The sequence below is a fragment of the Equus przewalskii genome, chromosome 10, assembly GCF_037783145.1.
Source record: "Equus przewalskii isolate Varuska chromosome 10, EquPr2, whole genome shotgun sequence".
Taxonomy (NCBI): domain Eukaryota; kingdom Metazoa; phylum Chordata; class Mammalia; order Perissodactyla; family Equidae; genus Equus; species Equus przewalskii.
In genome coordinates, this window is record NC_091840.1 from 8,152,464 (window position 1) to 8,175,684 (window position 23,221).

Sequence of the window (23,221 nt, forward strand, 5' to 3'; positions counted from 1 at the left end):
AGGCTCCCTTCCGTGGACTGATGTGCACAATTTTCGATGAGGCACAGAATTCGCTTCCTACAGCTGCTGTAACAAAGTACAGTGGGCCCTCTGTATCCATGGGTTCCACATCCAGCAGATACAGAGTGCTGACTAAGGAACTTGAACATCCATGGATTTTGGTATCTGCGGTGGGGGATGGGGCCCTGGAGCCCGTGGATACAGAGGGTTGACCTTACCACAGACTGAGTGACTTATACCTCAGTTTCCTTTCTCACAGTTCTGGAGGCCAGAAATCTGAAACCGAGGTGTGGGCAGGGCCACACTCCCGAGGGCTCAGGCGAAAAATCCTTCCTTGCCTCTTCCAGCTTCTGGTGGCTCCTGACCGTACTTGGTCATCCTTAGCTTCTAGATGCATCTCTCCAGTCTCTGCCTCCATTGTCACATGGCCACCTTCTCTCTGTGTGTTTCTGTCCCTGTGTCTCTTCCCCTCTTATAAGGCCCCAGTCGTACTGGGCCCACCCTACTCCCAAATGACCTTGTCTTAACTAATTACACCTGCCAGGATCCTATTTCCAAATAGGGTTTCATTCTGAGGGTCCAGAAAGGACATGAATTTGAGGGGGATACCGTTCAACCCAGTGTAGGCAACTAGTCTTGTCCTGGAAGTGACTTTATTGGCATCCCTTGGCCTCCACGTTAGGCCTCATCATCATTCATTCATTCATTCCTTTCCTGAGCATCTTGCCCCGGGCTCTGTGCCCAGTGCTGGGGTGACAGAAAAGCAGGAGGCATCGGCCAAGCCCGGTGGCCTCTGCATTGTTCTTTCTTCTTTCCTCCGTGACTTTTTGGCTGGATGTAAAAGGGACCGAGCTGGCAGCTGGGTGGTGGGCTTGGGGCACACAGCCCTCCTTTCCCAGGCTGGACCCCTCCCTGCCATTCACAGCTCCCCAGGGCCGTGTCAGGGCTCAGTTGTGCTGGCTGCCCTGGTGGCTAGGCGCCCCCTAATCAGATTAGATGTGTATTCAAACAAATTGATGATCCGTTCCATTAGATGCTTTTTGAACACGCTTTTCTGAGCGAGAAATCCATTCGGCAGCAGCTGCAGAGGCCGAGGCATAATTGATTGTCGCCCCCTCCCGGGCCCCCGACATCAGAAGGTGCCTAGCTCCTGAAGGTCACTGGTGAGGATGAGATGAAGGAAGGCAAGAGCCTTCTTTCCTGGCTAATGAAACACTTGGCATGCAGGCAGCGCCAGGGCCGAGCGGGCCGGGCATCTGCCAGGAGACAGGGGAGGGGCATGAATTACCATCTCATCTGTGGGAGTGGCAGAGAGGAGAAGGGAAGCAGAGGGGCCAGGTGCTTCTAGGGCCTGGAACAGGGCCAGGCATCACAGCCTCCCCTGGGCCCACGCTGTCTATTCCTGAGCCCCCTGCCCAGGCAGCTCCGAGGCTCGGCACCTCCCCACCTGGATCTGAGTGGAAGAGAGACCTGCAGGGACCGCCGACACCGTGCAGAACCTCCTGCACTCCAGCCATCTCGACTCCAGTCCTGAGCCTTTGCTCAAGACCTTACGGGCCATCCCTGGGCAAGACCCAGTCCTTGCGGCAGCTTGAAGTGGCCTTGAGGGAGCTGAATTTGGAGGGCACATATTTGGGACATCCAGGAGATTGTGTGCCACTTAAGGGTATGGCTCCAGATGCAGGAAATGGGTGGGGTAATCCTAACACCTCCTGCCCCCAGCCCCCCATCTCCTCCCCATTTGTTCACCTCCGAAGTCATGCACGGCAGAAGGAGTGCCCTATAGGTGCCAAGCCCTGTGCTCCGAGCTTGACATACTTTAGCTCGCGTGTCCCTCCCAGCGGCCTCTGGGGCAGGGCCCAGAAGCTGTTTTACTGAACAGACCAGCAAGGCTCAAACTTAGAATAGGAACTGGGACTTAAACATGGTTTCTCTCCTGCCACTGGGACCTTCAAGCCACACCCTTGGAAAAAGGTGACACCTAGGGGCTTCAGTGGTGGGCAGAGCTGTGGGAGGGGGGCCCCAGTTTGGCTCCTCCTTCCCATGAAGCCCCCGAGCCTCCGCCCTCCGCCCCGTTTTCCTTGGCCCCTCACGCTGCACCTGTTCTTCTTCTGCACCTTGTCCTCCTTCATTCCCAGGCGTCTCTCCCTGCACCCCACTGGCTCATCCCTCGGAAGCCCCCACCCCTAGGTGGACCAGACTCTCCTGGGATGTTCTGCTCACTATCCTTCCAACATTCGCAGGACTCATTCCCAGCCAGCCTGCCTGTTTCACCCTCACCCCAGGATCTAGTTCTGGGGCCTGATATTGGAAGCCGAGGTAGGAATGCCCCTGCCACATAACCAGAATGGCCCCTGCTTGTGGTTTCAAGACCAGTGCCCCGAGAGAGGCCACCATCCCTCACTTAGCACCCATGAGGCCACAGGTCGGGGCATGAAGAGTGGGACAGCCGAGGGAAGCCCTGCATCAGGTACAGAAAGACCCAGAGAGCTCTGGCATCCACCAGATCTGCATTTACATCTGTGTGGCAGAGTCAAATGACCGAACCTTCCTGAGCATCAGTTTTCTCATCTGTAAAATGGGGATAATGATACACCTTCCTCGAGAAGCTCCCATGACTCTTACCTGAGATGATGGACATGAGTGCCTCGCGTATGGAAAGTTCCATAAGTGGTATGAAGTGATGGCAGCAGGAATAAAGTGTGGGGAGAAGTGAGGTTGGGTGGAGGGGCTTCCCTGAGCCCCTGCTTCCTCTGACCCGGGGCCCAGCCTGCTCAGGTCCGTGGCCAGCCAGCTCCAGGGAGACGAGCAGGTCAGGAGACCAGCTCCAGGGAGCACGGGCTTTCCAGCGGGGACCAGCTAGGAGGCCCCGGAGGTCCATCAAGGACAAAGGTGATGGCGCAGAGACTGGTGGATGGGGAGGGGAGAAGTTTGCAAGAATCCCAGCCTCCGTCCATTCCCAAACAGTCCAGAGACGCTCCCCACAACCGAGCAGTCGCTGTGTGCCCAGAAGGCAGAGGTCTCGCAGTGTTTCAGAGCTGGAAAGGGGATCTGTCCAGGCCCAGCCGGTCTGGAGGGCAGAGGGACATCTTTTGGCCAATTAGGTGGCGGGTGGAGGTCGTCACTCTGGCTGGCACTCCCAGCCAGCGAGCTCCTGGCTCCAGAGGAGGTGGGGTTCCCAGGACTGGGGTGGCTGGGAAGTCAAATTCCAGGAAAGATGGACAGACTCCAGAGAAAGATGACATTGTTGTGCTGGGGGCTGAAGGGAGAGGAGAGGCTGAAGTTGAGATAAGCTTCTGTAGGGGGCCATTCAGCCTGGAGCCTGCAGTGGAAGGATGACAATGGGGCTATTTAGTGGGAAAGTGGAGGGAAAGGCAGTCAGGGGTCCCCTGAGCTTTTACGGGAAATGAAGGACGCCCAGGACCAAGGCCTCTTGCCCGCCTCTGAAGGCGGCTCTTTCTTCAAGGGGCTCAGATCTGGTGGTGAGTGACCCCCAGCCACGCCACACCCCTGTGTCCCCTGCATGCAGAGGGCCTTCCCTCTCCTCTGTCGCCAGCAGGGCTGCCCGCGACCGCTCACCCCGCACACTCACATACGTGTATGCATACGTGTGCACATATCCGATTATAAGTAAGTAACCGGTACCTGTGGGACACAACATAAAAGTTACAAAAAGGCACAGAGCCCCCGAGCCCACCCAAGCCCCCAGCCACTCAGTTCTGCCTAACGCATCGCGAAACCCACTTTCTTATGTAGCCCCCTAGGAAAGCCAATGCCTACACAAGCAAATATATTTTTATACTTGGAGAAAAAAAAAACTTGTACACAAATGGTAGTAGATTACACAGCCCATTCTACACCTTGCTTTTTTTTTTCACTTAGCAGTAGTTCTCAAAAATTGTTGCGGGGCAGAGAATTCCATTGTTTGGAGGTGCGATCATGTCTTTGGCCAAGGCCCTCTTGACCGACACAGGTCGTTTCCAACTTTTGCTGTTACAAGACGTCGTGCGGCTGTGAAACGCTCTCATTTCACCCCTGCACAGGTGTGTCTGTGGAGGGTCAATTCCTTGAAGGGTTGGTGGATTGGGGGCGTGTTCAGGTTGAGTTTTGATGGAATTAAACTGCCCTCTGTAGGTGTCGTACCACGCTCCAGTACCCCAGGCCCCACGCGAGGCTGCCTGGGTCTCCGCAGGCTGGCCAGGGAGTTATCGCAACTTCAGATCTTGGCCAAAGTGATAGGAAAAAGTGGTATCTTATGGAGTTTTAGTTAGCCTTTCTCTTATCATGAGGTTCAGCATCTTCGTATACGTCTCAGAGTTATTTGTAATTCTTTCCTGTGAACTGTTCATATCCTTTGCCCATTTTTCTGTCGGTTTGTTCATCTTTTTCTTATTGATTTATGGGAATATTTTTTATATCAGGAAAATGAGCTCTTTGTCCATGATATAGGTTGCAAATATTTTTTCCCAGGCTGTCATTTGTTGCTTTTTGTTTACGGGTATTTTTTTTCTGGGGCAGAATTTTTGTCTAGTTGAGGGTATCAATCTGTTTTATGACTTTCCGGAGTTTGTGTAGTACTTAGAAAGTACTTGGCGAATACTTCGCCTTGCCAAGAATATATATTTTTAAACCTCTGCAATTTTTTTCTAGTTCTTTTAGAATTCATCTTTCATGTTTAAAACATTGATCCATCTAGCATTTATTTTGAGGTAAAATGTGAGGAAGAGATTCAACTTTATTTTTTTTCCCAAATGGCTTCCTAGCTGTTCCAAAGTCATTTGTTGAATAATTGATCTTTTCCCCACTGACTTGAAATTCTACTTTCATCATATATTAAATAATCCCATATGGGTTGGGGTCTATTTCCAGACTCTCTAGGCTGTTGCTTCATCAGTCTGTTCATACAACAGCACGCTGTTTTAATTATTGCAGCTCTATCATATAATTCAATATCTGTACTAATCTCCTCTTACTCTTTTTCAGAATTTTCTTGGCTATTCTTTTGTTGTTTTTTAAAGTGTGAACTTTAGAACCACTTTGTATAGTTTAACAAAAAAAATCCATCCTGTGTGTGTGTTTTCAAGTGAGGAAAAGTTTAAGAGAATGACATCTGTATGCCGTTGAATCTTTCTCTCCACAATACTCATCCATTCTCATTTTTGCCTTCCCTCCTGAGAAGGTGGCTACCAGGGCTGTTGTGTACAGTTGTGCAAGTTGTATACTGCACAATCCTAGGACTAAGGCTGAAAGGAGCTGGTAGTCCCTGCTAGCAGAGTATGAGCTCTTCTCTCGGGGTAATCTGTGCATCTGTGTATATGATCAATAGGAATAAGAGCTCCTATACCTCTCCTATAGCACGTGCCAGGGGCTTTGCTAAGCACTTATGATCTTAATTTATTTAATCCTCACAACAAATGTAAACTCAATTTACAGCTAAAGAGACTGAGGTGCAAAGAGGTTAAGTAACTTGCCAATGTCAGTGATTTGTGTTACCCGCCTGTGCAGTCATAGCATAGGAATCTCTTCCTGCACATAAGCACACACGCAAACACACATGCACAGAGACAGACACACGCATGAACACATGCCTGCATACATACACAGTGCACACAGACACGCACGCACACACTCTATCCCCACCAGTATCCTTTTCCCATCAGTCTTTCCTCCCACAGCACGCACATTCACAGTCCCTGCCATCTCCTGCTTCTGGACGAGGGCGGGCCCACCAAGGGACACCACCTGGATGACTCCCTCCATTGCTCTCTGTCCTGCGTTGAACCTCCCGGCAAAGCCCTGGATCCCGACGGCAGGGGCCTTTCAGGAAAAGGGGGTGCGGCCGGCCATACCACAGGGCCTTGGGGAGAGGAGCCTTGGCCTCTTCCGGGTGCCCTTGTGAGGATAACACCAGATCGGGTGCCGAGCACCCAGCTCAGGGCTCCGTGGCCAGCAGGTTCTCGGGAAAGTACATGCCCCCTCTTTCGTCTTCCCCCAAGTCAGTATCTCTGGCAGCCGCTGGAATTAACCCATCCGAGCAAAAGTCGCTCGGCTCGTGGCTGGCGCCCCTGGGGGAGGCTGAGGAATGAACTGGCAGACACAGACCGGGAGCAAATTGCCCAGCGAGCCTGTTCACCCAGACGAGCGTGTCTGCGTGCGGAGCGCGTGTGTGCGCGTGGAAGCACACACACGCCCGCCCCCTCTGTCTGTTCCGGCTCTGAGTCAGCCCCATTTCGAAGGGATTTAATCACTCGGGGGCTGGGAATGTTATTGTTTTAAAACAAACGAGTGATGACAGGAACTAACAGAGGGTTTTCAAAAATGGGATTCAAAGGGCTCTTGAAAGCTGCTGGAGGATATGAATGCGCCTTTGAAGTGCGAATGTGCCCATTTGTTAAACCGAGAGCAGAGCTGGCGGGGCGGGAATCATTTTCCTTGGCAAACGCGTGCCTGCTGGCCTCCCTGCCCTCCCCCCCAGGCCAGAGGTGTGCAGGACTCCAGAAGCAAGGGACCGGGGTGCTGGCCACTCCCGGAGTACATGCTCTCAAAGAGGCGCCTTTTCAACCATTTTTAAAAAGCAGCATGCTCACATGACAGCTGTGAGGAGTGAAGGAGGGATGTTCCAGGAGCCGCGGTTGAAGCCTCGGTGTCTGGCGGAGAGATGGCGGTCGTGGGTGGGCCTTCTGCGCATGCCCGCACTTGCTCTCCGTACCATCCGTCCACTCCCACGTTTACCCCTCTAGCGGCCTCCACGGCGGGGGTCGGTAGCGGGGATGCGGTTCAAGGAAGATTCCCCCCCAAATAGTCACGAGTTATATACTCCTAAGATTGAGACTCTGGGCATGTGCTGGGGTGCTGGTATGCTTTGCAGCCCTTTGCCTGGGCCTCACGCGAACATTACAGCTTCTGTTGAGTTGTCGGCCTGCGCTAGAGCCTAGGGGGAGGCCTTGACGCAAATGCTGACCCTTTCTGAAGACCACAGATGCCCAGTTCTGGTTAAATCTGAGGGCGAGAGGATGGAAGGATCCTGCAGCCTGGCGGTTGGGGGCCCACTGAACGGACTCTGCCCTTGAAGTCTTCGAGGGCTTTCCCCCAGCCTTGGGAGCAGGATACCCCCCATCACCTGCAGCTTGGGTCAACCCACCTCCCTGTTTCCCTAGCGAGAGAAAAACCCAGAAGCAAGGGGTATAGAATGGATGGGGATCCCAAGCAGGCTGAGACGGAAGGTACCAGCATGTGGGGTTGGCAGCAGAGGGGGTAAGCCTGGTGTGGTCTGGGAGGAGGGAGGCGGGGAGCTGGTTGACAGGCTCAGAGGACTCACTATGAAGACAAGACCAAGCTGAGTTCAAGTCCTTCCTAGCCAAGTCACCTTGGGCGAGTGACCTGGCTGCCCCCCGGCCATCTGCCCGGGGGCGTGAGGGCGTGAAATGAGCAACCGCACAACGTGAGCAAGTGGTAACCGTGGCTTTGTGTCTCTGTTCCCCGCAGATGACGTGGCCCCCTATTTCAAGACGGAGCCGGTGCGGACGCAGGTGCACCTGGAGGGGAACCGCCTGGTGCTCACGTGCATGGCCGAGGGCAGCTGGCCGCTGGAGTTCAAGTGGCTTCACAACAGCAGGGAGCTGACCAAGTTCTCCCTGGAGTACAGGCAAGCCACGTCTCCCTCCCCCTCCCGCCTGGCTGCTGGGGTCACTGCGTCCCCTGAAGGGGTACCCGGGCGGGGGCCTGTGTGGCAGTGTGGGAGCAGGGGCTCCCACTCCAGTGCTATTGGGAGGCTGGGGTGGCAGAAGTAGGGGTGCAAAGACAGAAGTGGGGAGTCCCCCTACTGCTGAGCCCAGCAGAGGATGGCTGGGGGGTGGGCCGGGAGTGCCGCCCAGATGGAGAGGCCCACGCGCAGTGCACGGGGCAGAGGCGACAACTGGGGTCAATGAACTCACTACGACCAGGGGAGTCGTGGCTGTGACCGGAAGCCCTTATTCTTCCCACCCCCTACCATGGAAGAACCTGCTGTTTCTAGGGGGCACGATTAGAGGGGCCTGGGCCCAGCAGAGGGGTGGGGCATGCTGCAACGTGGGATCAGTGATGAGGTGACATCTTCTGTTCAGGGGAGCAGTTCAGGTGGGACATGGAGGTGGCCTGCCCGGGGCCTTTGGGCTTATCTGCTGCTCCCTATTTGTGCCCATGAGCTCTGGGCCACCCTTCTCTCCCCAGGATGCTGCCAAGTGGGGAGAAAGCAGAGGAGGGAGAGAGCACAGGGTCTCAGCGAGGGCTCGTTTGCTGCTGGAAGTGGGAGTGAGCCAGCAGGAAGCAGCCACAACCCAAACCCCACTGGCCTCCAGCCCCCCTCGCCTCTCTCCCAGTACCCTGCTCCCATCCTTCCATCTAGGCCTTTTTTTATTGGCTCCCAACCCTGTGGCTCGTGATTAATCCCCAGGCCTGATGTGCATAATCGGTTTTGCTGGGGGAAACAAGATTGTCCTGCCCGGGGAATGCTAATACAAATCTGCCCCAGGGACACGAATGCAAATGAGGGGAGGAGGAGTTAGTTGCTGGAGCATCTATCCTTTCCAGAGAACCATCCCTTTCTTTACAAAGCAGGGAGGCCAGAGTTTGGGGTGACCCCCACCCCCAGGTTCCTTCTGCCCTGACCCTGGACTGGATTGGCTGGTGGGTGTGACCAGTTTGTCAAAGGAGGGAGTAGGAGGGGCCAGGGCAGGAAGACCAGCTTCCCCTCTGTGGATGGTGAGGGACCTGGATGGCTCTGGGCCTCCGGTGTCCAGGGATCGCATGAGCAGACCAGAGGGACCTCCCTGAGCAGCCCCTGTGACGGTTTTCAGTTGCGGACCCAGAGCCACTCCTGACTGTTGTGTGCACCCCTGGCTCTTTTGACAGTCTCTGTGGAGACCCCCTGCAGCTTCTTGGATGGGGGGGCATACTTGAATGGGAACACCAGGAACTTGTGGATGGCATACCGTGGGTGTAAGTGGTGCCGGGGTCTCCCAGCCCGCCCTTGACTTTTACCAGCAGGGAGTTGGAGGCAGGATCCAAGGGGGGAGAGTTGGTTCAGAGCCACTCTCTTGGCGCCCTGGAACTGCAAGGACACAAGGAAGGGTGTCACACAGAAGCAGATTCTAGCTCAGCTTGAGGATCAGACTTGCCCAACAATGGAACGGAAGCAGCTTTCTGTCCCTGGAGGCCTCCAGGTGGTGGTCAGCGTCCAGCTGTTGATGATGGTAATAACAGCTATAATCACTGGCAACGAAAAGAAGGTGCTGACGTGATGACGTGTGCTCTGTGACTATCTCCTTTAATCCTGCCACCAATCCCACGAGTAGGTTCAGTTATTTTCCCCACTCTCCGGATGGGCAAACTGAGGCTTGGAGAGATTACACACCTCCCCCAAGGTCAGACTGTTGAGCTGGGCTTCAAATATAAGTCGTGTGACCCCAGGGCTGGAGTTCACCATCCACCACCCCGCCTGTCATTGAAGAAGTGCTGCCATCGCTTCCTCAGCATGTGTCCTGAGCAGTCTTTCCGCTAACGGTGCTCCTTCTAGAAAACAAAGCGGTGGGGAGAATGCAAATATTCTGCTTCAGAGCTTGACTGGGTGCAAGTTATTCAGAGGACATAAATGAGCTTCCATTCGGGAAACTCACCCCCTCACCTCCTCACCCCCATGAAAGCTGGCTGTTACGCAGGGCGGCAGCCGGGTGCCTGAGTGCAGGTCTGATCAGGGTTCTCCTCTGATCGAAGATGTGCTGTGCCCACCGGGACGGTCCGCTCCCCATGGGATGGGCTCCAGGACCTTTCGAGGGCTCTTCTGGGAGCATCTGCCTCACTTTCTGCTATTCCCATCTGAGGCAGCGCGCTCCCACCAAACAGGACCATCCCATCGCGGGTCCCAGGACAATTCCCTGCTTGCGTCCTCTTTTCTGCCTTGTCTAGACTGTCCCATCCCCTCCATTTGAAATGTTGCCCCTTCCAGAACCTTCTTTCTCCTGCAAGGCCCCTGCTCTTTCAGAAAGCTTTCCTGATAGTACACGGGTATGTTCTCAATCTCAGTCCCTCTCTTTCTCACACACCCACCCCCCCACACACACACACATTTCTGCCTCTCTCTGCCCTTGGTGACTGTCCACAATACACCCCATTACACCTTGTCTTCTCATTATTTACATGGGACACTGCAAGTAGACCACAGAACTGAGGTCAGAGCTTCAGGAACCTAGGCGATCCCAGGGACCTCAGGACTTAGCATCAAGAACGTGGTACCGCCAGGGCCTCTCCTCTCTGGGCTGCTTAACCAGGCCCGCCTCTGGGTTCAGACTTCATTCCCACCTGGTGAGTGACACTGAGAAGTTCAAGGATCACAGGGCACAGCCAGTGATTTCAGAGTAGAAGGAACTGCCCTGCAGGTTTCAGGTAGAAAGCTCCAGGGAAGGATTATGATTGGCCCAGCTTGGATCATCTCTGACCAATCCTGGTGGGCAGCAGCATGGAGCTTGGTGATTGGCCAGGCCCGCATCATGTGTCTGCACCGGGCTATAGGACATTCGCATGGCAGCCCCCACACTAGAGCCACATGGTAGAAAGGAGGGTGAGAGCTGTCAGCAGAAGGGAAAAGGGTGGTGGGGCAGACAGAAGCCACCCGCGGCCACTTCACCACCCCTGCCCCGAGTGAGGGCCCAGCTCACAGCAGGTGCTCTTTCTTTCTTCCTTTCCGTTTAATTTTGAAAATTTTCAAATCTTAGAAAAATTCTAAGTATAATGCCATAAATACCTGTATACATTTCACCATTCACAATTGTTAATATTTTTCATCATCTGTGCTCTCTCTCACTCTCTCCATACACACATATATGCATGCACTTTTTTTGCCAAATTATTTAAGAATTCGTTGCAGACGTCATGTCACTTCACCCCTAAGTAGAATTTCCTAAGAACAAGGCATTCTTCTACAGAACCACGACGCAATTTCCACGCTCAGGAAATTTCACATTGACGCAATACCACCACCTAATACGCAGTCCATATCCAGTTTCTCCGTTTGTCCCAATTACGTCCTTTGTGGCCATTTTTAGCGTTGTGGTTCAATACGGGATCTAATCAAGGACTGCACGTTGAATTGAGTTGTCGTGATCTTTAGACGCCTTAAATCTGGAGCTGTTCCTCATTGTTTTAGCCGATCTTTCATGGCATCACACAGTTTTGAAGAATGTCCTCTAATGAGGATTTGTCTAGTTATATCCTTATAATAACGCTCATGTTAAACCTTTTGGGCAATAACGTAACGTAGATGTGCATCCTTCTCAATGCTTCATGCTTGAAGGCACACAGTGTCAGTCTCCCCTATTATTGGTCATGGTAGGTTTGAGCAACCGGTCAAGGTGATGTTCACCAGACTTCTCCATTGTCAGATATTGAGGTATCTGTTTCCCTTCCGATGATGCCTTGAGACTGTGTGAATATTCTCTTCCCAGGAACCTCCCACCCAGTGGTTTCGTATCCATTGATGGGTCTTTCCTGAATCATGGTGGTTGTGAGAAGGAGATTTCCTATTTTTATCATTCCTCTTACTTATATTAGTTGGCATTCTTTTGTGAAAAAAGATCTTTCCTTTCTCACCCCCTTTAAAGTAATTTAGCGTTAGTATGAACTCATGGATAGTGTTTTCTATTCGATGTGTTTTAGTTCATCCCTGTCATTATTCATTTTGATGCTCATAATAACCCAAACTTGGCTAATGGAGCTTCTTCAAGCTGGATCCTGGGTCCTTTTGACATGTCCTCAATGGATTTCTAGCACTTTCTTGCTTTTTGGCTCAAGAAAATGTTCCGGATTCCCCCTTTAAATAAATGCATCCTGATAATTACATCATGTAGGAGGCTGGCCAGCTTCTCATCCCCTGGTTCTTTGACCACTGCTTGCTGCGGAAGACTTCCTAGTCTCTTGCAAACCCCAGGCTTTGAGTTGGGTGATAATATCCAACTTTCAGGCAGAGAGATGGCTTAATTTACTCTGCAAGTTGAGAGAAAATAAGATTGGAAGTGCTGCCATAAATTTAGCTATGTTTCCTACCTCGTCTCCAAAGGAAGTTTGTATTCACGTCCAGTCTCCAAGGGTCTTTATCCTCAGTGGAATCTGTAACAGAATGGGCCTGATGTGTGTGGAACATCTACACACAGGCACCCTGTGCATCCTTCTGAGGACATGTGACTATGGCGAGTGGGTGGGTCCGCATCCCTCTGTGGGGGGCAGAGTGGGAAGACATTGGCCTTTGGAGTTAGAGCCACCTGAATACAGTCATGCCCCTACCACTTACCAGCTCTGGGACCTTGGCAGAATGAGTGAGCCACCCTGAGTTTATTTTCTCATCCTGGAATCAGGCACAGTAATGCCTACTTTAGAGGGTTAGAGTAAGGATTAAATGAGAGTCTGTGGGACCAGCCCTGTCCCTGGTGCAACAGACATGAAAGTGATGGTACCTGTTAGGATTATACAGGGTGTCTGTGTCAATGGAATAACAGAGCAAATCTGGTAACAACCCACCAGAAGTCACACATGCCAGTGAGCACATCTCCTCCCAAGCGGTCGCGGGGGCGCTGCGCACCTGTTCCAAGGACACCGCTATGGCCCACCAATGACCCTTTCTGGAACTCCTCTTTGTCGAGTCCTGTGAGGGCCCCTTGTTGGTGATGTATCTTTATCCATTCTCGTACCAGCCTTGAATTCCCAGTTTGAGAAATAAAGTGGCTACAACAGTTGGGGGGTACCACTTGGATACAAAGCAAAACTGGACCCTAAAGACATGACATCCCTTTTCCCACATAGGTGGGACACTGCCTGGGAAGACGCTCCCAAAAGTTTAGACATTGTCCCCACTACCCACCCCTCCTGTGGAACAGGTGCACACGGTGACTGTCGGTGTGCGTGTTGGGGGTGTGTGGAGGGAGGATGAGCACAGTACTCATTGGACGCACAAGGTCTAATGTGTTTGTTAGAGCCTCTGTGTGTGTGTGTGTGTGTTTCCTTCATGGTCTTGTGTACATGATTAACAGTTGTGAGCGTGCATCTGTGCGAAGCTTGCAAGTGTGATTGTGTAACTTCCTGACTGTGGGAGGGTAGCTCACATAAAGGTCAGGCCCTCTTGTGTTGTCGCTGGAGCCTCTTCCATCAGCTGGTCCCCCACACTCCCCCTCTGTGCTCCCCTCCCCTCTCCCCCTCGCCCCTCCCCTCCAGGGACCATCTCCCCAGGCTGAATCAGTTCAGCCTCACTTTACATCCGTTTCACCGGTCAGAGCGGCATGGCTGGGGAGACCCCAGCAGCACTAAATGTCGGATCAGGCAGGGGCACGGGGGAGGAGGGAAGGAGGATGGATGGCAGCCACCTGTCCTTGTAACCACATCCTGGCGAAGTCATCAACCAGATTATTTTGTCCCGCCCTAGTAATGCCTTCTCCCACAATTATTCTCACACTTAAAAATCAAATCGGGGCCGGCCCGGTGGCACAGCAGTTAAGTACGCATGTTCTGCTTTGGCGGCCCAGGGTTCACTGGTTTGGATCCCGGGTGCGGACATGGCACCGCTTGGCAAGCCATGCTGTGGCAGGCGTCCCACATATAAAGGAGAGGAAGATGGGCATGGATGTTAGCTCAGGGCTAGTCTTCCTCAGCAAAAAAGAGGAGGATTGGTGGCAGATGTTAGCTCAGGGCTAATCTTCCTCAAAAAAAATAAATAAAAATAAAGAAAATCAAATTAGAAAAACAAGTCAGCTGGCAGATCTCACACACACACACACGTACACACTTAGCTTCCTACACACAACCAGGTACACACGCTCAAAGGAGAGCCACTGTTTATGGAGGTTCGCTCGGTGCCAGGTACTTCCCAAATGTCATCTCACAGCAACACACAGAGGTGAGCGTCATTGCTCTCCTTTTGCAAACAAGGAGCCTGAAGCTCAGAGAAGTTCCGGAACTTGCCTGGGGTCATCCAGAGAGCAAGTGGCAGACCCAAGAGGTGTGACTGGACTGTGTTCTTGTCCTTTCTGCACAGACACACACAGCTTCCCAATCCGGCTCTGTCTGCCCCGCTCTTGTCACTGTGTGTCATTCTCCTGGCCCAATAAGCAGGAAGCCAGGGGCCCCTCGGACCCTCCTGAGGGGCAAATGTGAGGGTGTGAGACCAGCTGAGGCCCAGTCCTGCCCCTGGGGCCCCAGATGGCCCCTGGGTGGCATGAAACAGAACAGGTGTGTGGAGGGGAAGCTCAGGCAAGCCAAGCCGGGCATCTGGCCAGTCCCAGGCTGGGCCCCCAGGCCCTCTGCCCAGCTGACGTCCCTTGCGGTGGGCCTGTGGTGTCAGGGAACTGCCCAGGCTTGGCAAGGGGAGAAGAAAGCCTGGCCGAGGCAGAGACCCACACGCACGATGGCCCCAGAGAGGGGCACAAGGCAGGGGACACACGTACAGAGCTGCTGCAGCCTTTGAAATTCTTCAGAGGAGAGGATGAAGGGAAACTCATAAAGACAAAGCCAGCTGCTCTGTGTCTCGCTGACCCTCTGGCCTCTCGTCAGAAGTGAGAGCAGGCAGCAGAGGTGGGGAAGGCAGAGACCAACAGGCTTCCCAGAGGGCACGGGAGCACATGCCATGTGGGTGCCAGGAACTGAGCCAAGCTCTTACCGGCAGCAGTTTTGGGAGATTGGTGCTATTCTTATCTCTGTCTCATAGCTGGGAATCACAGCTCAGAGAGGTTCAGCAACTTCCCCAAGATCACACAGCCAGAACTGGAAAGTCAGATTTCACCCAGGATCTTTCCGACCCCAAGCCTGCGTCCTCCTCTGCTCTGAGCTGTCTTGCCGTGCTTGTCCTTTCCCAGGGTAGCGACACTGCTGGGGCCCAGCTTTCTGGGGACTTTTTCCCTGCCTGCCTTCTAAACCGCTGCACAAGGAGAACTATTCACAGCTAACACATGGACCTTACCATGGGGCCGGCCCTGTTCTGAGTGCATCACGTATGTTAACTCTCATTAAGGAACACTCCGGAAGATCATCTACCCCGTGCTGGCCCGTGTCGGCCGCCGTCACTCAGGTTCTTGTTCTCAATCCCTGAACATCAGCATCTCCTGCCGAGGAGGCATCTTGAGAGTGAGGACTGCGGGGCTTCGAGGTTCAGCCCCTCCCTAGGGCCCAAAGCCGTGGCACCAAGACGAGAGCCAGGTCTTCTCCCCCCGAGCCTGCTGCAGGACCGTCAGGAGATGCCGACATGTCGTTCATCAGGTGGAGATTCAGGACCTGCTGCCTGCCTGGCGTGGGCACAAGCTGGACCAGGACAAGACGACAGTGCCCGCCCTCCTCCCCACTGTGGCAACGTGTGTTCAACCCAAGGAGCAAGCTGTGCACTTGTGGCCCCCAAGTGCCTGGACTGAGGAGCGACAACAGGTGACAAGGCCAAGGGAGTGTCCTAAAGAAATGGGGGCAGCCTCTGGAAGATGCACAACTTGAACCAGGAGGGACCAAGCCATTGGAGGTGATGGGCAGTGAGTGGGGGAGGCCCTCCCCGCATGCAGACACTGGGTGCTGGTGCCCTGATGCTAGATGAGACAGGAGGAGCCTTGCCTCATAGAGCACGCAGTCCAGAGTGGAGGCAGGTTCATAATTCTGTAAGTATTAATGGACTTCGCTTTTGATAACTTCTATCCAGGGAATGTACAGGTCAAAGACAGCATTACTGAGACCTAGAGAAGGAGTAGAGATGGCTGGAGGCCAAGCTCCAAAAGTGGAGGCCGCAGGGCGAGGGGTTGGTGGGGGGGTGTACAGACATGGAGGTGGGAGCAGCTGAAAGAAAGCCAGTGCGGACCAGGAGGGCAGGACGCTGGAGAAATGGACAGGGATGACCAAGTGGGGGCTGGTTGGCTATCTTAGGGAGCTCTATCTCATGCCAAAAACTATGTTGTGGAGCCTTTGAATGGTTTGTCACAGGGAGGGGACATGATCAGATGTACATTTGAAAAATATTTAGCCAGGCAGCTGGGTGGGAAGTGAGCTGGAGGACAGAGGTTAGGAGCTGGGCTGGGCAGTTCTCAGGGGAGGGGGTGATGGCCTGGGCCATCTTGGAGACAGTGGAGGTGGGAGGAATGAATGGAGCTGAGACAGATTTAGGAGGTAGAATCGACAAGATCCGACGATTAGCCAGACCTGGGGAGTGAGGGAGGAAGGTAGGTGGTGAGGCAATTGATGAAGGAAACGCTGGAAGAGCGGGGGCTTATGAGAAGTCGCTGAGCTCAGTGTTGGACGCTTGGTGAGACATCAGGTAGGCATGCGCAACAGACAAGAAGATACTTATGCCTGTAACTGAGCAGAAAAGCCTGAGCGGAAGATGCTGATTTAGGAATCACCGATGTCAACATGACAGTTGACACCACGGGAATGGGCAGGATGAGAGAGTGGACACAGCACCGAGGAAAGAGCTCTAGGGTCCCAGAAGGTAAATACATAACAGAGGCAAAAACCAGCCCAGCAGAACGAAGCCAAGAGGCCAAGATGGAGGAGGGAAACCTGGAGATGGGGGTGTCATGGAAGGGAAGAGGATGGTTTGAGAAGGACCAAGCACTCAGCTGTGTCAGCCGCTGCTGGATGCTAACAACTGTCGGCAAGATTTAGGGACATAGACGTCAGTGACCTTAGGGAGATTGAGGATGGGCAAGTTGAGGAGCGTGTGAAAGATGAGGAAGCGGAGGCAGGGATGAGCCACCATGAGATGGACAGCTGATGCACGGGGCTGCCCTGGGAGTGAGGGAGACACGGCTGGCACAGGGTGGCACAGGGAGGACCGTAAATGCCAGGAAGAACACTCTGAGCCACATCCTGCGGGCAGTGAGAAGTCTTCAGAGGATTTTGGTCAAGGGAGCACAGGACCCTGTGTAACCTGGTCCTGCCCCTCTTTCCAGCCTCCTCTCTCACCAACCCCCTTCGCTGATGGGCTGAACGAGGAATTTACTGACGGTCTCTGCTATTAATACCACCACCCTTTTGCTCACCTCTCTCCTCCACCTCACACACTTTTGGAACCTGATCATCCAAGATTCAACCCCAGCGTCCCCCCAGTATGAATTTCTGTCCTGACCCTAACTCACTGTATGCCTTTGGGCAGATTACTTAATCCTGGCCTCAGTTGCCCAGTCTGTCAAATGAGGATGATAAAGCTAATAGCTACCTCCTGGGGCGCTGGTGAACGTCGCATGAGACAAAGCATGCAGATGGGTGTCTGGGCATCCATGGCACTAGAAATGGAAAGGGTGGCCTGGAAGCCATGAAGTAAACACTGGATGCCGTCCACCTCTCTCCTCCCTGTAGGGCAGGCTATCCACCCCCCCGCCGGTCTCTCTGGCCCCGGTCTCTTTCCTCCCCTCCTGAGAGGTCCAGGCTCCTCCTCCTCAGTGAAGCTGGATCCCATCACCAGCCTCTTTGGAGATTTACTCTCATTCGGCCATCAGCGTGGACATCTTTTCTGAGAATGAAGGCTGCTGGTGAGAAGACTGAAGCGCAAGAATTAGTTATGATGGGCATAAATTGAATTTTAATAGAGATGTACGTGGCATGGAGCCAATGTACTCAGGCAGAGGGAAGGTAGTAATTAAAAGTTAACGAGTTTAGAAATGTCGTAATCCTCAGGGAGGGCTGGGGAGGTGGGCCGGGAGGAGGAAGAGGTCCCCAGCCGAGCGTGCTGTCCTTCCCCTGACCGAGGCTGCTACCCCCGCCCCTGAGCATCCTGGGGAGGGAGGGGGCTGCAGGGAGCCAGCAGGCCCCGTGGGCCGACCTGCCCACCCCGCCTGTCTGCACATACAGGGCGAGCCTCCAATAACGGGGGTGGTAGCAGAGTTTGAAGGACGCTCAGACAGCCCCATATGCTACCCGTGAGGAAGACAACAACCGGGGAAGGGTTTCTCAGCCTGGGCACCATGAACACCTGGGGCGGGATAATTCCTCCTGGTAAGGGGCTGCCCTATGCATTGAGGGGTGTTTAGCAGCATCCCTGGCCTCTGCCCACTCATGCCAGTAGCCCCCTCCCCAAATGTCACAACCAAAAATGTCTCCAGACACGGCCAAATGTGACTTGAGGGCCACGTCAGCCCCGCTGAGAAAGAACGAGTGATCTAGAACAAGATGCTGGTGCCCCCACCGCCAGGCTCTCCCAGCTGGGGCCAGAGCTGCTCCTCTGCAGACAGGCGTCCTGCCACGCTGGGATCAGGGCCTGGCCTGGCTCAGGTCCAGCTGGCCTGGTGTGGGAGGAGGTGAGGGCAGAACTGGCCGACCACCCTCCGGCCCCTCTTGGGGGCCTCTCCTGCCCCCTCTTTGTCTTTCCATGATGGTCCGAGTAGACAGTACTTCCTGTTGCACAGAGTTTCTTTCCTCCATGCTTCCTTTGTTCCTCGGCTTGGAATGAGCAAGGCAGGTAGGACAACTCCATCACACAGACGAGAAGACAAGGTTCAGAGAGGCCCAGAGCCTGGCCCAAGCTCCTCCAGCTGGTGAGCCTCCTTCTCCCAGTTGGGGCAGGAGCCTCCAGCTCCCGAAATGTGAATAATGCACTCTGGTCTCCTCTGGGCAGTCCTGCTTAAAGCGCTGGCACAAAGGTTGAGGCCACTGTTGGAAGAGAACATGGGGTCACCTATAGCAGCCCCGACCCTGTCCCCGCAGGTGCCCAGGAATGCCTCCTGACACGGCCCTGAGGCCCCAAAGCCTGCCGCATCCTCCCACCCTGGGTTGGGGCCCCCCCCCTGCTTTAGGATAAGTCCTTCCTGGACCTGAGAGGCCAGCCCCAGCCTTGGGGTTTGCTGAGTGACAAGAGAGAGGCAACCAGGAGAGCCCCAGAGGGTCAGGGCAGGTGGTGGGCGGCGAGCGGCACAGCTGGCTCCCTGTGCCTCAGGTTGACGTTGCAATAATTATGTCAATTAAGATGAATAAGTTCAAAATGTAAGGGGAAAGAGAGAAAAAGGAAGCAAAAGTCTCTCAAACATTGGCTCTCTCGGTTTCTGTAGCACCCATCTCCTCACACTCTCACTAATGGGTCCTGGCTTGGGGAGGAAGTGGGCCCCCCACGCCCGAGGAAGTCGGAGAGGGATGGTGGGTGTCACCTCGCTGGGCCCGAGCTTAGGGATGTGGGACCTTGGGGACATGCCCAGGGTCTTGAGAGAGTCACACAGTCATAGAATGGCTTCACTAAGGCCTGGGCCAAGCCCTTTGTCTCATAGTTGGGACACCGGGGCCCTGAGGGGAAATGGGGTGTGAGTCAGTGTCAGAATTGGAATTCAAACTCAGGGCCCCTGAGTCTCCATCCATTGCTGCCTGGGTTTAACTGGCTACCCAGCTGTGCGGTGTTCCAGCGTGACAGAAGGCAAAGACTCCAAGATCCAGGTTGATCTGGTGACCTCTCCCTCGCGAGGCTGAGCATCTCAGGATATGGGAGGGACTGGGGGCATTGCCAAGCTCTGCAAGACCAAGGCTGGACCCTGGACCACTGGTTCTGCCTGCGCCTCTCTGAGTTCCCTTGGTGTCCCCATGGTTGAGAGCATTACTCCGAAGCATCGTGCCCCTAAAGACCCTTTGGGGTGGGGCAGGGAGGACATTTCCGTGAAGCCGTGGGTCCCCCTGAAGCTGGGCAGGCAGGGAGGAGCTGCTCTCTCGAAGGCCCACGTGTGTCCCTGCGTCTCTGACATGCTCAGTGGGCACCCTCTGTTTGTCCATCCACAGTGCATGTGTAGTCACCCAGGATCACCCACCACACAGGCACACACGGTGTGCCCTTGTCAGAGTTACCATGTTCACTTCTCACAGGGTGGCCTGAGGAGTCCGCAGAGCAGTTACTGGCTTCCCATTTCATAGATGCGGGAACTGAGGCACGGGGGGGAAAGCGACACGTCTGGGGTCACACTGCAAATCAGGGGGAGAGCGAGGGACGCAGCCCCACTGCACGGAACAGTCTCAAACACACAGGTGTACACACACGAGCCACACCCCCTCTTCTCCCCCCTGCCCTCCTCCCACTGTCCAGTGACTGATGGATCCTCCGCAGACAGTCCCCACAGCCCTGGGGACAGGTGGCCGGGAGCCCAGACTCCCCAGAGTGGGGAACAGAACATGCAGATGAAGCTGGCTGCTGCCCTTAATGAGAGGCTCCCAAGGAAAGCTCTTCCCTGATGAACTGAGGCTATTTATTTCCACCACAAGGAAACTTCACATGCAAATTAGGAAGGGTTTGATCATTCATCACCTGAAATTGACATATTTGAATTTGGCCTGAATCTCCGTTAACCAATGCACGGAGATGAGTGTAGGGCGGGCAGGCAGGACCCGGGGGCCTTGGGGAGGCGGGGAGAGGTGGTCCCCATCAGAGGCACATATGTTTTTTTATCTAGGATATTTCAGTGTATGGAAATGAGATGTTCATTCTCTCTCCTCACACAGCTGGCCTGGAGACCCCAGCTTGCCCTGAGGACCTCTCTCTTTCTTCCTCCCTCCCCAGATCATCGTGTGGACGCCCCATCCCCCTGGCTCTCAGCCAGGACACAGAAACTAATTAGATCTTGACTCAGTTCTGCGCTCAGGCAGGCAAATGGTCCAGACAGATGCCCGGGGAGTTGGTAATGACCCCTGCTTCCTGGGGGCTTCCTCGGTGCCCAACTTCCCCCTCTCTACCCGTACCCTTCAGAGCCCCCCCTCAGGCCCATTCATGGGATTTCTCAAAGTGGGAGGGTTCCCTTGGTCTCTGCCCTGTGTCCTTGTCCCCCCAAGAGGGCACAGTCCACTCTTCTGCTCTTTGACTGATGAGGCACTGGGGTGTCTGTGACTCTGAACTTCCCATCCCAACCAAGGAAGAGGCCAGCTCCCGGGCAGCTGCCCACATCCCAGGAGCACAGAGCCTCCTCATGGTAGGCTTGGAGGAGGGGTGGGGGTGGGAGCAGGGGTTTCAGCTCCACCTGCAGCCCCTGGGGGCTGGGAGATGCCGGAGAGTCCTCCAGCTCAATGTGAGTAGGGAGCAGGTGCCGCTTGCAGTGGGCTGGGGAGGGGAGAGGCCATTCTTCCTGCAGAATGGAGAAGAGTAACCAGGAAAGACCATCTCCCTGGAGGAGATGGGGCACAGTCCCTGACGGCAACGTAATTCGCAGCCGTCCAGAAGCTCCAGCCACTGCACGTGCTCCTTGACCCTCAACCCCTAGGGAACACACAGAGAGGGGGTCCTGGCTGCAGGAGCGTGCCCAGCCTTGCCCCAGGCACAGCCTCTGGTCAGTCACCTATTGCTGCCTAGAAAACCACCCCAAACCTCAGTTAGTTAAACAACCATGATTTGTCGCTTCTTTGCTGGTCTCTCCTGGGCACCCTCACGAAATCGTGTTCGCTGGCCAGTAGCTGGAGCTGGGCTGTCTTCCATGGCTTATCATCCTTCGTGGCCTGGTGGTCTGGACTTCAGAATGTTCCACCACATTCTCTCAACGAAAGCAAGTCACGAGGCCGGCCCAGATTCAGGGAGGGAAAGAGACTCTGCGTTCTGACTGGAGTTGCTGCAGACATCAGGGCCAGGCTCGTCGGTCTCCAGCCTCCACTCGGCTCTGGCCGGCGCCTGGCAGCCCGCACAGATCACCTTTTCCAGATGGCGGCTCACAGGCGGGTCCTCAGGGCCTCATTAACGCAGTTCTGATCTGGTTCCCCCGAGAGGTGTCTCTGAAGTCACTTTGAGGGTGACTTTGGAAAACCCAAAGACAATGGCAGGTGTTAGAAGTGAGTCGTGTTGGACGATGGCCACAAAGGTCAGGGCCGGTGGGATGGTTTCCGAGGCAGCCGCCCGGGTCTGAGCAGATGTTGGGAAGGGCGGGGTGGGGGTGGGGAGTCGGCTCTGGGCCCTGGGGCTCAGGGCAGCCTGTTGTCACAGCTCCTGCCTCTGGATGTCGTGGCAGCACCAGCTCAGGCTCTGCTCCCCAGGCTGGCCAGCCGGCAAGGGCTTGTCCTAAATGAGTGGGTGTTGGGTCTGGCATTGGGCTGTTCACGGCGGCTGAGGGCAGTGCCTCCTTCTCCCAGGACAGGTGACTAAGTGAATAATAATAATAACGTGAACTTCCTTGTGATGCGCCTTCAGGTAGGGACTATTGTGTGGTGGTTAAGAGCACAAAATCTAGAGGCAGCCTCCTGGGGCTCTGCCACCTACTGGCTGTGTGATCTTGGGCAAGTTATTTAACCTCTCTGTGCCTTGGTTTCTTCATCTTTCTCATCTGCCAAATCTGGATAAAATTAATTCTGACCTCATTGGGTAGTGAATGAGGAATAAACACATTGTCATATGTAAAGTGCTTAGAACTGCCTGATTTATGTATCATAGTTATTATTATTACCCCTATTTTATAGATGAGGAAATGGAAGCACAGAGATATTAGGCAACTAGCCCAAGGTCACACAGCAAGTGAAATACATAATCAACAACCTTCCTTCTCCGTCTACACCCACCAACCCTCAGCACAGAGTGAAGCAGGGTGACGTGACTTCGGGCCCCTTGGCACTGTGCTTCAGCGGGATGCTGTCGAGCTGTCCCAGCGGCCAGCCTGCCCAGCCTTATTGAACTCTGCTGTGTGTAAGGCAAAGCGTCGGGCAATGAGTGTGATACAAAACTAGGAAAGATGAGACTGGCAGCCAAAAGAGTGAAGAATCCGCCCAAGAGAGCGGGGAAGTGCTGAGCCTGCAGGAGCTTCTAGAACACGGTACTTGGTGGGAGAGGACGGCCCGCGTGGCGTTCTGCCAGGGCTGCTGTGAACTGACAAAAACAAGAGCAGCGTGATGGGTTCCCATAAAGCCAGATTCATTCAGTCTATAAAACTCTCCATCCGTATTGCTCTTTTGGTGTTAAAAATGTCCATTTTAAAAATGAAATGAAAAAAAACTCCACGACAGATTTTTTTGTTTTGTTGCCTCACATCCTTGTTGGCCAAATTAAAGGCAGCCACCCCTCCCCACCCCTCGATATGGACATAGTTAGATATGGCTTTTGGGGGAGCCGGGAATGCTACTGGCCTGTGAAATCGCACCGTCTGTGCTACACCGTTTCTGTGCTTCTCAAGGCGGGGACGGGAACGTCGTCACATGACATTTGCCCCCCAGGGCCCCCAGCACAGCGCTGGACACCGTGGGGTGTGTGTTTCTGACCTCAGTGGAAGGGTGGCCGGGACTCTCTCAAAGGGAGATC

At 54.3% G+C, this 23,221-nt stretch overlaps 1 protein-coding gene across 2 annotated transcripts in view; it reads left to right on the forward strand.

The window, feature by feature from the left end:
* SDK2 (sidekick cell adhesion molecule 2) overlaps nt 1-23,221 on the forward strand; it is a 273,541-nt gene that overhangs the window by 115,000 nt on the left and 135,320 nt on the right. For both annotated transcript variants that reach the window (XM_070560092.1, XM_070560093.1), the window contains exon 2: nt 7,486-7,645. In XM_070560092.1, coding sequence (XP_070416193.1) covers nt 7,486-7,645 — 160 coding nt within the window. The remainder of the gene's footprint in view (nt 1-7,485; nt 7,646-23,221) is intronic.